The sequence below is a fragment of the Aulonocara sp. 'chitande type north' Nkhata Bay genome, linkage group LG3 (assembly GCF_057382095.1).
Source record: "Aulonocara sp. 'chitande type north' Nkhata Bay isolate Kocher_YH1m ecotype deep benthic linkage group LG3, A_spYH_male_GT1.1, whole genome shotgun sequence".
Classification (NCBI taxonomy): domain Eukaryota; kingdom Metazoa; phylum Chordata; class Actinopteri; order Cichliformes; family Cichlidae; genus Aulonocara; species Aulonocara sp. 'chitande type north' Nkhata Bay.
In genome coordinates this window covers 25,162,828-25,179,793 of record NC_141346.1, presented here as the reverse complement: position 1 = coordinate 25,179,793, position 16,966 = coordinate 25,162,828, and the positions used below count along the sequence as shown (strand labels likewise).

General features: G+C 42.2%; 1 protein-coding gene across 4 annotated transcripts in view; it reads left to right on the top strand.

The window, feature by feature from the left end:
* The first annotated feature begins 13 nt into the window (after positions 1-13).
* Positions 14-16,966, top strand: part of LOC147334766 (type II inositol 3,4-bisphosphate 4-phosphatase-like) — a 34,131-nt gene continuing 17,178 nt past the window's right edge. For 2 of the 4 annotated variants that reach the window (XM_086274873.1, XM_086274855.1), the window contains exons 1-18: positions 14-117; positions 565-770; positions 1,377-1,435; positions 1,523-1,604; positions 1,695-1,892; positions 2,181-2,228; positions 2,360-2,466; positions 2,669-2,779; positions 7,586-7,665; positions 10,071-10,164; positions 10,409-10,478; positions 10,600-10,747; positions 11,719-11,849; positions 11,942-12,049; positions 13,917-14,025; positions 15,841-16,006; positions 16,096-16,284; positions 16,368-16,506. In XM_086274873.1, the coding sequence (XP_086130999.1) occupies positions 647-770; positions 1,377-1,435; positions 1,523-1,604; positions 1,695-1,892; positions 2,181-2,228; positions 2,360-2,466; positions 2,669-2,779; positions 7,586-7,665; positions 10,071-10,164; positions 10,409-10,478; positions 10,600-10,747; positions 11,719-11,849; positions 11,942-12,049; positions 13,917-14,025; positions 15,841-16,006; positions 16,096-16,284; positions 16,368-16,506 (1,963 nt within the window). In that variant the 5' untranslated portion in view covers positions 14-117; positions 565-646. Of the gene's footprint in view, positions 118-564; positions 771-1,165; positions 1,270-1,376; positions 1,436-1,522; positions 1,605-1,694; positions 1,893-2,180; positions 2,229-2,359; positions 2,467-2,668; positions 2,780-7,585; positions 7,666-10,070; positions 10,165-10,408; positions 10,479-10,599; positions 10,748-11,718; positions 11,850-11,941; positions 12,050-13,916; positions 14,026-15,840; positions 16,007-16,095; positions 16,285-16,367; positions 16,507-16,966 lie in introns of those variants that run through there. The other 2 variants (XM_086274865.1, XM_086274882.1) reach the window with 2 other exon arrangements.

Genomic DNA, 16,966 nt, shown 5'->3' with positions numbered 1-16,966 from the left:
CTCGCGATACTTGATTCGATCAAACGTTATTTCGCTGTGGCGTTGGCTAAGTCTATCCAAACACACCGCGGCTGGTAAAGTTGGTCATTACCCCTCCAAAACCCACTTTCTGTGCCGGTAAGAGACACGGAAAAAGCGGAAAACACTTGTGAATCACTTTATCTCACGTGCGGATATTTAGTCGAGTTTTCGGTTGTTTTTATAAACATTTTCCCGTCATGTCAACAACTAATGTCAAGCATTAACTTGGTGTGGCACCGTGCAGGTGCACTTGTTCCGCTTTATGTTCATGTATTTGTTTTCACAAAGCCTTAGCTTAAGGATGTAAGTATGTAAACCGTGTGCGGTACTATTACTACGTAAATAATATAGCCACAGTACTCAGAATATTCCAGTTGTTTTTGTAGTGCAAACTTTAAACATGTTAATGAGAGTGTGGGGAGTGAGCTGGAGGGTGGGGTGGGCTGCTTTTAACCATGTAAAGCACTTTGTGCTACATTTTTTTGTATGAAAAGTGCTTTATAAATAAAGACTGATTGATTTGTTCTGTGTGTTTCTGTTTAGAAAGCAGTGACGCTCACGGAACCCTGATGATGCTGAGGATAGTGATGAAGAAGAAGATCATAATGGCGGGGTCAGCAGGCAGATGATGATGATGAGGAGGATGAAGCTGAGAGTGAACCGCAGCCAGCTGCTGTCTCTGTCCAAAGAAGAAACATCTGGGAGCTTCCAGAAAGAAGGGACGCTGCAGGTCGGACGGCAGGAGGCAGGTAAGAGATTCTGATCAGTTCTATTCTCCTTTATCATAACCTCTATTAGGCTGATGGAAATAATCTTTATTTTTTTCATTTGTTCTCTTTTTTATTTATTTAACTTTACTTTCACTGCAGTGTTTTGCTCTCCTTTGTCGTTGTCTTCTTTGCTATTTTCTTCTCCCTTATTTGTCCTAATATTTATGCTTCTTGTTATCTTCTGTTCTATTTTGTTCTCTTTTATCTTTTGCCTCTCATCTTCATTTTCTTATTTTTTCTCTTTAATTATCGTCTTTATTTTTTTACTAGTTCTCTTTTTTGATCTTTAGTTCTGTTTTTTGTATCCTGCTCTCTCATGTTTCTGTCGTTTTCTTCTCCTTTGTTTTGTATCTCTTTTCTCTTCTGCTCTACAGTCATCTTCGTCTGTTTCCATCTCCTGCCTGAGTCACTCTAACTTTACTTCCTGGAACCTCTGAGTCTCCACCGGCAGAGCAGTTTCCTGACTCACAATCTAAAGGTCATGAAAGAAAACGCTGTTATTTAACACGCTCTGCAGAGCTCCCTTTAGACAGATTTTTCCATCTTAGTGTTCAGAAATCTGTGAGCCGTTCTGTGCTTTCACAGGTCTCACAGAGCGGTTCTGCCGTCTGAGAGGAAACCTGCTGTTCATCCTGAAGAAGCAGGTGAGACTCAACATAGAGACACCAAGAAAACCAGGAAACGTGTCTTTTTGTTCTTTATTAAAGAGAAAATGTGAAACTTTAACACAGGCTGGTGAGCTGGAGGAGGTGTTGCTGCTGGAGAGATGTAACGTCATGAAGCTTCCACACAATAGCAGACGGCTGGCTGTCAGTACGTAACACGCACACAAACACACATTAACGAACCTTTTCGCATACTATGTGAGCACAGTAAAATGTGTTAGTGTGTGTGTGTGTTCAGGCTTTGAGAGCGGCGACCCTCCCGTGTTCCTGCAGTCGAGCAGCTCTGCAGAGTGCACGTCATGGCTCATCAGCCTGAGAGACGCCAACATCGAGGAGCTGAGGAGACGCATCACACACCTGCGCACGCTCATTAACACACACACGCAGGAACACACACAAACCACCACGGATAGCCCTGACAATGATGGAGGTGCAGGTGAGCATGTCGGTCAAAGAAGTTTTTGTTGTTTTAATTCAGTGTCAAAGAGACGTTATACTTTTTATTTTATTTATTTTATTTATTGCTGCTCACATGACCTGAACCCAAATAAGCAGTGGACAAATCCATCCATCCATTCTCGTCCACTAATCCTTATCAGGGTTGTGGTTGGGCTGGAGCCTATCCCAGCTGCCACAGGGTTTATAAAAATAGCACATGGATGTGTGTTAAACTAACAGGTTTGAATAGTTCACAGCTGATGTAATGCTGTTCTGTGGCCACCAGGTGGAGCAGAAACTGCTGCTACAGTATCTCCGCTGCACCTGACAGTGGGTATGTCCACACACACACCTACACACACACACACACACCGTTAAAGCTTTCATTTATAACACTGCTGATTTTCTGTGTCATACCGTGTGTTTTTGTTCCTGACGTCTTTCCCACGGCCCTTCTTCTCTCAGAGTGTCACGGCTTGGATATCATCAGAGACAAAATCCAGATTCACATCTCTGTCATCGACACACACACTCACACAGTCAGGAAGCACTGCAGCGCAGAGATAGCAGAGGTACACACAGACACACACACAGACTGTCAAGTCCTGTTCTTCGCTTTTATTGCTATTTTTGTGAGAACCTCTTTCACACACCATTTATGGCACATGAGCTGCGTTATATTAAGGCTAAGCTCAAGTTAGGCTTATTATTTTCCTCTGAATTGATCAAACTGCATTTTGTGTGTGTGTGTGTGTGTGTGTGTGTGTGTTTCAGGGATCAGATGATGGTGTGTTTCTGACATCAGTGTGCTTTTGTGATGACTTCCCGCTATACCGACACTGCAGGATCAAAGTCACCATTTACCATGGCGACGACTCCACAACAGTGAGTGTGTGTATATATGTGAGTGTGTGTTTCCAGGTGTGTGTTTTTCCTGTGTGTCTGAAAAATTGTGTGTTTAAGAGGATTAGTGGTGCGGTTATGTGCATGTGTGATACCAGCAGTGGTAGCTTTTCAGCACACTCATTTTCTCTTTTGGGTCACTTAATCTGTCTGTCTCTCTCTCACTCACACACACACACACACACACACACACACACACACACACACACACACACACACAGCTGGTTGAAAGAGTAACACGAGAGAGAAAGTGAGATTACAGAAAAGCAAATATTTCCGTTTTCAGCTCTTTTCCCTCCGTCCTCTTTGCCAAACTCCAAGCTGCCAGCCAGTTCAATTGTTTCCCATGATGCTCAGGGGCGTGTGTTTTTAATCCAGTCGGCCATGACGAAATAGGAGGCGGAGGGAGCGGGAGGATACTCGGCCGGTGTGTGTTGGTCTTTTCAGCTGGAGACGGATCAGAAGGGACAACCAAAGCCGACACTGAGTTTATTTTTTGTGTTCGATGTTTTCTGAGACGCTTAATTCCTGGACCAATGGATGAACCCGCTCTCCTTCTGCTTCACGTTTCTCTTGTTTTATCCACAGTTTTGTTGAACGCCTGCTTGGAAATGCATCACGAGCAGGAGAAATCTGCTCGTACAGCTGCTGCCAAAGTCAGCGTTAAAATATCAAATAGTCTTTAACATCGAGGATGCGTTCAGGTGCAGATGAGTGTTGCAGGTGCTGTTGCTGGGCTGTATTTCTGATTGTCCAGCAGTGTGTCTGTGCAGCAGCTTCAGTTTAGATTTGTAAAACTTTACCTGCTTTTGTTTTGGGTTCACATTCATTTCAAATATATTTGTTAATAATGAGCGTACAGTTTTGAGATTGCAACCAAATCGCAGCATTGTACTGGCAGTAGGACCTGGGTATATCTAAATGCATGAAACTGCAGTAAAAGCTGCCTGCACGGAGTGAGCACCTGGCAATATGGAATCATTACATTAGAAAAGTGACATTAAACTATTAATAAATGTCCTTAAAGACTGATGAGCAGACACAGGTGAGGTGGCAGCAGCTGACAGAAGCTTATTTAAAAAGTCAGTTTGATATTAAGAATAAAGAAAAGTTTGATTGTTTTAAAAGTTCACATGCTTAATGTATTGGGATGTGTACCTGTGACTCACTTCCTTTGTGTGTCATTGTATAGATTCAGCTGGTTAATCAAATCTTCAGCTGATGTTAGAAAGCAGGAAATCCTAGAAAGAAATATAGACTGAAATAGTGAGAGTCAGAGCAGAAACAGGAAGTCACTTTTTAAAAAACCAACTTTCTGAGGATGCAGAGGGCCATGAAGGCATGCACCGACTGTCTCCGACCGCCAGGAGACGGCCACAGCATCTCTGCTGGACAGGTAGGGAAAGTCCACATGCATCAAACCCCGTAGATTCCCATGTTAAAAACTCCTTACTAGCAGCAGAAATAAGCCCGCTTACAGCCCTACAAAAATCTGCTTCAGTCTCTGTGGATAGTTTCAACTGTAAGGGATTAAATATAACTTTATTTATTTTGGTATTTGTTAAGGTTTAAGTTTAGAGATGTGTCTGCTTTGATAGCTAGCCGTCCATCCCTAAGCTACAGTCAGCTACTTTAGCCACAGACCTGACCGGCCAGGCATCAAATGCTGGACGATTACAAAATAGAAGCAAAAATTTATCGCAGGTTTCCGACGATGGTCTTTGAGGCAGAGATCAAAGCCTTCTACGAGCCTTCAGCTGCGTTTAGAGACCGGAAATTTTCAAAAGTAGCCCTCAGCACACTTACACAGCGGCTAAGACCACGCTAAGTGAATGGAAACATGCTCTGTATGTGTAGAGGAAGGTTGACAGTCTTGAGTGGCTTTTTAACTTTAAGGGATATTCCAGAGGAAATTGGTTTTAGACAGGGGACTTTTTTTGATAAAACACTGATACATGTTTGGTCTCGCAGCTGATGCTTATTCAGGTTTATATGTGAACCTTAACTTCCTCGTCTTTCACACTCTGCAATACAGGGTTTTGCTTCGGCCCTGTTTGTGATCGCTGCATAACCCTGATGCTGTCTCCTGATAAGCTGGTGGTGCAGATGATGCATCAGTTCAATGTCATTGTTGTGGAAATAACACAATAGAGATGTTTTATTGTCGTGTGTGTCAAGGTTTGATGGTGATTTGCATTTAATCTTAAAAGCCTCTTGCTTTTCCCAAGAACTGAGTGAGACAGATTAGCTCGGTGTGTGTTTGCATGTTTGCGTGTTGTAACCCTAACCTTGAGCTGCAAACGAGGAAATGAGGCAACTGTTTGCATGACTGAAGTTAACCCATCAATATCCGGTTTCCTTCTGTCTGTCTTCAAGTGGTTTTCTCTTTTCAGCGTCCTACAAGGGTCTCTGACAAAGATGAATTTCTACTTATGAAGAACGTTTTAAGGCTTTCGGAAAAGTTTGTTTGCAGGCTGGCTCTGCTCTTGGGAAGCAATGAGGACACGTCAGAGCGTGTCTGCTGTAACATGTCCTGCATTGTGATAATTTAAATATAGTAATCACACAAATAAGTGTTGTTGTTTTTTCTAAACAATTAACATTCAGAACTTTTAAAAAATGACTGCCTTATTCTGACCGACCAGTTTTCACTGCACAAACTCACAGACGAATTCATTTGATCCAGAACTAACCAGCAAATAAAAGGAAGGTAAGAACTGAGTAAGAAACTTAAAAAGCAAATCAGCATGTTTAAAAAATGAAAAGGTTAAACCTCCTCCTATGTCTCTCGGCTAGGCGGCCAAAATTGATGCAAGTTGATGCATCAGTACGCCTGCACTGCTGCTCGCAGTGGACCAGATGCATCTGAAGCTATCGGCCTTACATTACACACAGAAATGAAAACCTGTCACAAAATGTTTGGCCAGATATCCAAATTCATTAGATGTTTGTACAAACATCACTCAGATGAATGAATCCTCACGTGGGAGCTACTTTCTGTGTGGGTTGGTGTCTTTTTATATCTGCTGTTTTTATTTATTTGTGTATTTTTAGTTTTTTGATGGTTGCCTCTGTTGAATATCAGCTTAAAGTCTCAGACTCAGTGAAATGAATGCATGTTTGATGTGATAAAAGATATCAGACAACTGAAGTAAATGCAGCTTCATTCACTTTGTCTTCACTGTGGTGTGTGTTTGTGTGTGTTTTGGGTGATTTGAGTGCTTTTCACTCGTCAAGGTAATCCTCTGAGTTTCCGATTATCGTCATGGCAGCCGAATGATTTCAGTGTCGTTGCCGTGGGGATTTTTGATAACAGGGCCGTGACCTTGTGGAGATGATGAGTTTGGATGTGTATTTGGTCCTTTATTAATTGGTGTGACAGCTCTGTACATACCTTGGAGTGGAATACGTCTTCCCTGTGAGGGCTGTTACGTCGGGTTCAGACTGCATGATATCAGCCTGATTATAGCCTGGCTCTGACATCGTAGGGCACGTGTTGTACAGCTTTAATCTGGCCTGAACATCGCTTTAAGTTCTTAATAAACTTTGGCATGTGCAGTTGCAGCTGTGGTTCGTGTAGTGACGGGCACAAGCTGCCTAACACAGAATTCAATTAAAAGGAAAGATGCTGTACGCACATAGTCTCAGCTGAGAAGACTGAGTACCTCACATCTTTATCGAGTGTAGATTTTATCTTGATTTTGGTGTTTGAATCCACCCAGCAGTAAGAGTATGTAGTCACAGAGGAAAGAGAGGCTTTCAATAAGTAGCCTACTTTGGAAAGTTCAAGAGCTAAAATAGGCCAAACATGATGGTGCTGTACAGGTCTGTTTCATTTTTAGGTGCAGAAGAAATGCACAGTGAAACCATAGCACTGGTGCTACTCTCTGGCTCTGTCAGTGTCTGGCTCCATAGTGTAGTGGTTTACAATCCAGATCCCTTTGGGGCCATTCTGTGTAAAAATCTGCCCAGTCAAACACAAGGAGATGCATGCTGCAGTAGGTGACCCCTCGTGAAAGACGGGGCAGCTGGAAGAAGCTTTTAGTCAGTGACTATATTTTGCTCACAAAACCAGTTTGTGAAATTCCCCGTGTGCTCTGGCTTCTTCCCACGGTTACGTGCTGATTCCAAACTGACCTGTGAAAGCTTTCTAGGGTGTAAGAGTTCTGAAACTGAGATCGTGACCGCACTACAAAGGTCCTCTTTGTGGTATTACTGTAGCTTGTAATGCCTGGTAAAGGCCTGCTGGTCTGTTGGAAGCTGTGGAGTCAGCGTGTCAAACCAAAACTGTGCCTAAAAGTCGAGTTTTGAACCAAACTGTGAGTATTTTTACTCTGGTTCACGCTGGCTCTCACCCAGTGTTTGCCACGATAAGCTTCAATCTCCAGTGACTTGAGATATACAAGTAGTGCTGCTTCTTATTTGTTATTAAGGAAAACCATCAGGCCTCTAAAAGAAGAAGGTTTTGTCCTTGAGTCTCTCAGACTGCAGCCACACTGTCAGATGAGGCTATTAGAGTTCACGTTATGGTTAAGTGTTGATGTTATACATGGTTTGAAATGTGAAACTGTGTAGTCGATGTTTTTGACCTGATTCTAAAAAACACAAGTTGAAACGCGTCTTATCATCATAATCTACTTTAAAGCTGATGTTTTCACATAGAGCTTGTTGTCAGTGGAAATTGGATATATTTATATGGCTATGATGTGAGCCACAAAGAAAATTTAAACAATGAAAAAGCAGTTTGATGTGAGATGAAACAACTGTCTTGCTCTGTTTCTGTCTCAGAGGAGCTTCCTGGGTTTTACCTCGTTCTCTATCAGAGATGTGCTCAGGGTCAAGGAGCCTCACGTCTCTCTTAGCCTCAGGTAAACACACTTAAATCTTCCCCTTTTAACCATATTCATCACATCTTCTCTTAAAATAAAGTTTATAATTACTCTGTGTCCCCCTTATCCAGTTTTACTAACCTTTCGTCACTATTCTGCATGGTTTAACTCATCAACAACTTTCCCCGCCCACCACCCTGCAGGCATCCGAAGTTCATTTTAAGTTTACCTGCTCTGCACACACTCTTTTCCTCACCATGCATGCTCTCTCCCAGCTTTACCCCATTTCCTATCATAGAAATGTTTTGAAGTCAATGAATTGCACGTCATAAAAAGCTTCCAGGATTGTCCGTTGCTTAGATACTGTAGACCACAAGAGGAAGTGAGGAGAGAGCGTGGGGCTCCACCTCTGTAGAAAGTAGAAAAAGGCAGCTCCTTCCTGTTTTGTCACCACAGCATCTTTAGAGAGACAGACGAGCAGCCGTAAAGACTAGATTAGATGAAAACGCAAATTCCGAGAGATCGAAGGAGGACAGGAAGAATGAAGACGAGGAGAGAGAGGCATAGATCCAGAGCGCGGTCCAGGCATGAGCAGGCGGAGTGCAGTAGGTGTGTCTGTGCTGGCATGTTGTATCCAGGTGTGCCTCACTACTAATGCATACCTCATGCAGGCTGGCAGAACTGCAAATTTTTGTGACTTCATAAAGAAGCATTTCAAATAAACTTACAAAAGCAAGGCATCTTTATCCAGAAATATTTGTTACCACCTTAATGGAATTTCTTAGCTAGTCTTTCAGACGTGTGTTTGTTGGTTCTTCTATCATTTAGAGGTGTCTTTAGTCTTTAGTTAACTTTTCCTGGTGCTTATTGTGTAATTGGTAGCCATTACTTCATATTTATGTTGGTTCCTGATTACCTTAATGGTGATTTGTTTCTTAGTACCTTTTTTTTGTCTTTCTGTTGTTAATATTTAGCTTTATTTTTAGGGTTATCAGGGGGTCAGGAGGTCCCTGACTGGTCCCTAGTCCTGTGTAGCTGAAGCTTAAGGAAGAATGTATATTGGCAAGCGGTTGCTGGTGAATACGGCTTATCTAGAAAAGAATAGTCGGTTATTGTCTTTGCACATGTACCATGAAATTGTCTAATTGAAACTGGTCACAAAGAGCTTGCAATGACCTACTTGTCGTTGCTTTGGTTGTTCTAGTTTGCATTGAAGATGGCAACTTGTTTGCAAACACTCTCAAAAACTCAGCTTGAAAAACTGTGATGCAACCCTGCAAAAAGCTAATCCTGGTGCAGCACCGTGCGCCTTACTGCGACAAGTGTCATGTGAATGACCTCAACCAGTAAGGGAATACACATTTTCCCCCCTCATGTTGCTTGTTGCCAGATGTTATCCAGTCAGTCTCTGGGTTGATTCAATGTTTAAAACTCTTTAAATAAGAATTTTCTGAAGCATCAGTGGGGAAAAACAACAGGAAAATTAACGCCTGGAGGCCATAAAAGTGTGCAGCATCTATTTCTACTCCAGTTCTCTTGCTCTTTAGCATTGCCTCGTTGTTCTGTTTAGCCGTGTATTGCTTGTAATTGTTTCTAGTGAGCTTCAGTTCTCTAGTTAATAATTAGTCTTTACCTCCATCTGTATTTTCATTTATTGTTTCTGTTTTTACCATCTAGTCAGTTATTTTGTTTAACTAACTTTTCATTTCCAGCTAATTGTTACTATCGTCTTAAACATGTTCCCTCCTGAACTTTTCTTATGTTTCTAGTATGTTTGTTTTTTTCACTAGCTTCTTTTTGTTAGTTAGTTTGTTTATGGTTAGTGTTGGATTGTTGGTTCTCTGGTTTCTGACCACCTTAAGTTGTCTAGTAATCTTGTTTTGAGTAACTTTTGTCTTCTCTGTAGTTGCTTCGTCTTTCTCGTTAGCTGATTGTGGCTCAGGTTAGCCTTGTATACCTAACTTTCTATTTCTTTCTTCCCGTTTGTTTCGTTGGTGAATCAGGTAGCAGGTGATTGAAGCTTTGTCTTGCTAGTCGTTGTATTTTTAGTTAGCTTTTCATTCAGTCTCTCTAACTTTTCCCACTAGTCGCTCTGCTGTCTTGTTTCTCAGAAAGCTTGGTTTGAAATATTTTAATATGTCCCCCTGTGTTCACTGGTCCGTTCCAAATTATGAATTTAAACTATGAAGAGGAACTGAAAAGTGAATCAGGTTTTCTTGGCTCACAGTGGGCCTCTCAGGAGTGACTGTCCATGTGAGCAAATCCACATACGAGCAGAGTCTGTGTTCCCACAGCGCTGTACTTCCCATATTTCTGATATGTTCATGAATTCTGTTGAATTAATTAGCATCAAATGCCCTACTCATGGTACCCTTACCGCTCAGTCTTTACATTTTAGTGATTTTTTTTCTTTGAATATGAAGTGTCCACTCTTTCTTCATCAGGACGATGGATGGCGTGAACGAGGTGGGGGAGGTGCGGGTGTCCCGCGTGCAGATGGAGGGAGACGGCGAGAGTCAAACTCCTTCTGAACACAAGGTAGCACAAAGTTGTCTTTCTCTTTCAGTGGTGCTTGTTTGATGCACCGTGGACTCGTCTCAAGTCGACAATTGGCTCTGTGGTTTTCTTTCTGGCACATTTGAGGTCTAGGTTGGTAGATGAGTCACAGTGAAGCTGCTTTAGCACTGTCCAGTCTAGCTTTCATTTTAAAGTGCAAGAAAAGAGATAAATAATAACAAATTATGTTTGACCTACTTTCTCTCTTTCCGTTTTCCTGCCCCAGTGTTCCACGCTGTGCGACAGTATTCACGGCTCTGTCCACGACAAAGACAACAGTCCAATGATGAGAGCATGTGAGGCACACAGTTTACAGGATATGTTTTTCTGCTTTTATATCAGTTTTCCTTCCTTAACCTGTGTGTGTGCGTGCGTGCGTGCGTGCGTGCGTGTGCGTGTGTGTGTGTGTGTGTGCAGTGCTGTGTGCTCAGGTCTCTAAGGTGAACAGGTTTAAGACAGAAGATCAGAGGTGGCTGCTGGTCAGGGAACAGATGTCAGAGACGCCGCTTTCTTTCTCTTTACCCAAACAGTTGCTGAGCTTGCTCACACAGGAACATACAAACAGGTATGCAGGGCTTGTTCTTTGCTCAGACTGGGCCTTCAGGGGGTGATTACTAACATTTGAGTCTTGTTTTATTTGACAGTATATGCATTTCTGATGATTACATAAGTGGACATGTTTACTATACTTGTGTAAATAAAATGTACATTTAAACAACTTGAAAAAGTTTTTAGTTCAGGATCACCTAAACGATGTTGTTAACTTCCTCCAAGCTATGTTAGCTCTCTGCTAGCTACATGCTGAAGTAAACACAAGACAACAGAACTGAAACAGACGTGTCCATAAGTCGGCATGCTGACACAGATCCAGCACGTTGAGTCAGGACTGGATGGATATGCGATTCTAACGTTAGATTAGTGCATCCCTGCAGAGATGAGATAATGTGGTCGTGCATGTTTTCACACTGTGCTTCCTGGAAGTTGTTCATGATGTTATTTTTGGCTGGGTTTACATATATATGTAAATAGAAATAAAAACAAAAACACAACCTATGCAAAAATAAAAGTCTGTAAGAAAACGACCCTTCAGAACTAATCTATTATCTCAATAACCTGAACTCAGGTACCAGATCAAAATCACCTTGAAACTGCAGTTTATTCTTTAGTAGTTCAAACTCTTCCTTGTTTATCTTATTCTGGGCGTTGGTGCAGCACCCCAGGTCATCCTCTGTAAGGAACAAGATGTTTTAGCTCCTCCCTTTGTGGACCTCCCTCATTTTATCCAGAGGGCGCAGAGCAACTGCACATATGAGATGAACAAGCAGGGAAAACGTGTGGAGGGACATACGTGTGGGTGTAATGTTATTACACGCAACAAAAGTTAGACAACCACTGTTTTCAGCTACCCCTGACAACAGCAGCTGGGCGGGGCTTCTGTGAGATCGTCAAGGATATCACCTGCCTATGACATCATAAAAATCCAAGAGTAGAAAAAACTTTGTTTCTTTCAGCCTGAAGTTTTTTTTTTCCTGTTAGAATTCAGGAAGTGAAGGAACTCGGTGACCTTTCACCCCACTGGGATGGCCTTCGCCATGATGTCGTCAGCCACTGTAACCACGTGACCGGCTGCTATCAGGAACTGCTCGCTGAGCTCGAAAAAGTCTCAGGTGAGGTCACGTGATCTTCACGCGGATTTTAGCTTTGTCCACAGATACTATCTGGAAGTACACAGAACTGATATATCCTGATATATCCGCAGCTTCATCCTGTTTTAAGTCGAGCACCAGTAAGTCAGACAGACACCTTCAGTTTGTTCCGACCAACCTACACACGCAGAGGATGGAGGTCACCAGTCCCGACAGCACAGGTACACCCGGGAGCCTCCTGCTTCTTAGAGATGAGCATTTCAAAGCTAACGTGTGATTTGGTGTCTGAAACCACCGCTGGCCTCACAGAGACTGTTTAATGCAGGGAAGTCGAACTCATTTTAAATCATGGGCTCATACAGCTCAGTGAAACTACATGAGAAATATTTAAAGTTACAGAAAATGTTCTGATAGCGGCTCATCCAGATTGTCCTTTAATTAAAGAATTTAAATTAATTCACAGAAAAGGTTGTTTTCCCCCTGTTGACTCAATATTAAGAATAAAAAAAGACATTTCTGTGGTAAATAATAAAAAAACAGGAACTTTACTGTCATTTCCTTGTTTATCGATTACTTAATTACTCTGCTGTAGTGTGTGGTATGAATTCATACTACCCCAGGGGTGCGGTCCCTTATCAATAGAAAAAGCTGTAAAACCAATGAAAATACAGTTAAAAGTAAAAAAGCTAACTTATTTTCAAAGTCATTCAGTGGGCCAGCTTTAAGTCTTTTCAAGGCCTATTCTGGCTCCCGGGCCTCGTGTTTGACACCCCTGGTGTAAAGGTTGGAGCTACATATTTGGATTGTGATTTAAATTCTCTGCAGATGAGGTCACAGGTTACAAAAACATGTGGACATCTGCACAGACTCGGACCAAAGTGCACCCCATGAATGTATCTAATCATAGCTTAAGCTATAAACGTTACCTGTAAAACTGAACATCTAGAGGTTTCAATAAGACTGTTGTTGGTTTAAAAGCTGTAGCATCAGTCTCTAATTGTAGTTGTGGCTTACGAGTCAAGTCGTAACAGTATTCGGTGGTAACCGCTCCACACTGACTGTGGTTAACTGTGGCAGAACTGTATCATTCTAGCGTTACGTAGCAGATTTGCCCTGCAGAGTACCGTACAGGACTTTCTGACAGCGGTAGCCATCTTTGATGCTGTGTCCTGTTTGCACGGTATGAAGCGTCTCACAGCGCAGCACGCTTTCCTGCTCCCGTTTGCAGCAGTTACAAGTGTCTCCCTCTAATTTCAGTGGTGTTTTGTGAACAGCTTGCAGGTAAATTACTGCAGGTTTTAGTTGCATCCCAGTCGATGCTGATAAATAAGAATAAAAAGATGTATTTGCTATGTTGACATAAATTAAAAATGCTCAAATATTTAAATATTATTTAAGTGTTTCTAAATCATAACCGAACTTTCTTTAACTGCTTCTTATTTCTGTTGTGTATTTTTTATCGACTTTTGACGACACTTTACAATAACCATCAGACATACATGTAAGCAAACAATCGTGGTTTAAACTTTATCAAGTAGTTATTTTACTGTTAATAATAAATGATGTTTGCCATCATTAGTAGTGGTGTAATTCCCCTTTATGTTGGTTGTGTGAATAAAAGCAGAAAATAACATTTTATGTCAACGCGGCTGTTGTCTCAGTCTGCGGCTTCCTTCTTCTTCAGGCCTGTGGTGCGTGTGTGGTATGAACAGCGAGACAGCGCTCAGTCGAGGCTGTTTTATAGTAACTCACACCACAGGTTTTCCTAAAGTAAAGGTGAAAGCAAAAGTAAAAATGAAACGGGGTACAAAGGTTCACAGACTGGTACTTCTGCCACTCCACCGGCTTACTTAAACATTCCTAAACATCATCTATTAACCTTATGTGGCTGGTTAAACTGGTTTAATTGGAATTGTTTACCAGTTTGTAGGCATTATCATGTATCATGTAGCAGCTGTAAACACCACATTATGATTCACTGATGATGTTATTATAAAGTGTTTTGTTTCCCATCTTCACCTTTCTCTCTCTCTCTGTGCTTTAGACGCTACAAAGCTCTCTCTCTCACTCACTCATCTCTGTCCTCAGGTGTTTGGTATGACGTTATAACCTTTGGTGCTCCGGCCGATCATCACCAGGCCTTTAAACACGGAGGGCTGAAGAAACTCCTCAGGAAACATACAAACCTCAGGGAAAGGTAACGTCTCCACCCTTTATTTTCTCTTCCTCCTCCTTCCTCCAACAGCGTCACACTCAAACATAATATTGTTGGCTGCTGTCGGTTAATCTCTATAATCTCGACTCTGTCGGGATTAGCGTTGCTGCATCGTGGAGTCGGCGCACTGATGCTTTAATTTTTATGGAATTATCTCAGTCTGCACACAGCAGAGGGATGAATGGCAGTGATGTACGTTTAGAGTTAAAGAGATTGTAAGCGCTCGCTGTAAATTAAATTGAGCTGAACACAAGTTAATATCTATAAACATGAACTCATGAATAAAAAGTTTTCTCATTGCCACAAATTGGTGACAATTTATCGCAAATAATTGGTGACGATCGTTCCTGCATTAAGTAAATCACACTGTGTGACACTAAAAACTTCTACGAGCGATTTTCCAGCACGATGTAAGATTGTAACGAGGCAGAAGGTCCAACCAAGTGACACAGAGATCATTGGATTAACATTTTGGATTCATCCCCAGATCTTAATGTGATTTAGTGTGTCAAACACCTAATTCGTGCCACTAACAAAACTTTTGTCCATTGCTGTAGAGAGATCAAATATAAGAACGTGTTAGTCAGTGTTATTCAGCGGCCCCTCGTTTATCACGAGTTGCGTTCCAAAAATAACCAGCGGTAGGTGAAATCTGCGCAGTAGCCACCTTTATTTTTTACAGTTATTATAGATGTTTTAAGGCTGTAAAACCCTTCACTACACCCGTTATACACTTTTCTCAGACAGGCTCGAACATTTTCACACTCTTCTCTCTTGTTTAAACACCCTCAAAGTTCAAACCTTTGTAGAAAAATACGTCCAGTATTATGAACTTAAGGAACCTGCAGGTGTCTTTGACGCTGCAAAGGTTTGTGGACATTGTTGTGTTTGTTGGGGAGAAAACTTACAAACATACAGTACAGCACTTCAGAGTCACACTGCTAGCGATCAAAGATTTCAATAAATTTGACAAAGTGAACACATTCACGCTCTGTACTGTGCAGGAGACACGACATGAGATTGATTGACAGTGGTCTAGAGCCAATCAGGACGCAGAACATAATGTGCTAACAAAAAACCCCCAAAAAAAGCAAAATTGCACACAAACACAAAAAAATCACCGAAAAGTGATCTGCGTTACTGTGAGGCATCACTGTATTGCATAAAGAGGCATCTCAGAGATAAAAACAGATTTGTGTGTCCACATGTGAAAACTGGAGACTGTGCAAACCAATCAAATCAAATTTGCTGTTTTTTCTGCATTGAGGTTTAATATCAGTCACTGTTGTGTCCAACAAGCTTGTCATGAAGGATAAATACTTAAAGGTGAACTTTAACTCTAAATGCTCAGCTTGAGGTTTAAGGACAGAAATGTCCTGACCGTAGGGGGACATCACGGTGCTCGTCGGCTGAGCACGTTTTCAGGCAGAAATAATCCTACTTCTCACTTTGACCGCAGTAAACTCTGTGATGAGTTTATAGCATCAATCATCTTTCTGATTACAACATGTTTCGTTTGGAAATAATGGCCCCACCTAGAGTTAAATCGACCGCCCAGGCTAAAGCTGCTAGATTACGAGCGCGCAGTAGTCTTGGATGTAACCCATGTCCTTCACATCTGGTTTTAAAAAGCCAAAATGTTGCAGTCAAGGATTCAATACAAATTCATGTTGTTATCTGTTGTATAACAGATACAACAGTGTGTAATCTACACAGGTGGACTTGTTGGACTCTTCAGTCTCTTTCAGTTTAGCTTGTTGGTAAAGTTTTCCTCGTCCTCCTTTCTTTCCTCTCCAGATGTGTCTCTTACTCCCAGGAGGAGAGCTCTAGAGCCAAGGAGCTGCTGGCAAGGATGGCCCAGCTGCAGCCGTTGGTCTTCGGGCTCGCAGAGGAGCTGCTCTCCGTCGCGCAGGAGCTGAACGCCGCCCGGCTGCGGCAGGTCCTGGGCAGCCTGACGGAACAGGTGAGGAAGGAATAAGAAGAATACAGCTAACCGGCAGTCGTTTGGACACCAAGAAATCTGACGTTTCCTCATACTTTGTCGTCTACCAGACCGAGCAGTTTGTGCACGCGCTCAAAGAGGAGTTGGTAAAATGCGCCCTGCTGGAGATCCATAACCAGTGCATCGCAAACGCCAACAGCAGCCACGTGCACAGCAACGGGCTGCTGTGTGAGAACTGTCCCGCCGATCAGGAGCAGGATGGTGGCCGACACGACACGGAGTACGACGACGAGGAGTGGGCAAGTTGGAGTGTGTGTGATGTCTGCGTGTTTCCGACAGCGTTGTATGATTCCAGTTTTTATATGTGCTTGTTTTTGTGTAGGACAGGGTGTGGGTGAATGTCGGAAAGAGCATCAACTGCATTGTTGCCATGGTCGACCGACTGCAGCAGCAAGAGGAGCAGACGGTGATGTCACCAGAGCCGCAGGAAGGGGACACGAACTCTCAGAACACAGGTGACGGTAAATCACGTCTCAGAGTTCTTATTCAGACAAGTGCATGTTTCTGCTCCTGTTTGTGTATAAAATCATTTTTATATGTTTTAATATATTTAGCATTAAATTAGCGATAAAAAAACAAATTTGTCAATTGATTATTCTGCAAAAGGTTTTAGTAGATTCAGCTGTTCAGTCCATAGTTACCTTGGCTGTCAGTATGCTGTGTGTCCACGTGTATTTACTCTGGAGGAGGAAGTCTTGAAGTATTACCTGACATTGTGCACGTGTTAATATCATGGATTATGCTAGCTGATAATCTGGCAGGCAGCGTTCTCACTGAGATTATGCTTGCAATAACGTTAATAAGCTCGATACAGTTTTTCAGCGATGTGCATCTTGGCTGTGCATGAATTTTGTGATGGTTAATTTAACCTCGGGATTATTTCATCTCGAGTCCTTTAAATCAAAATCAGTCCATGTGCTG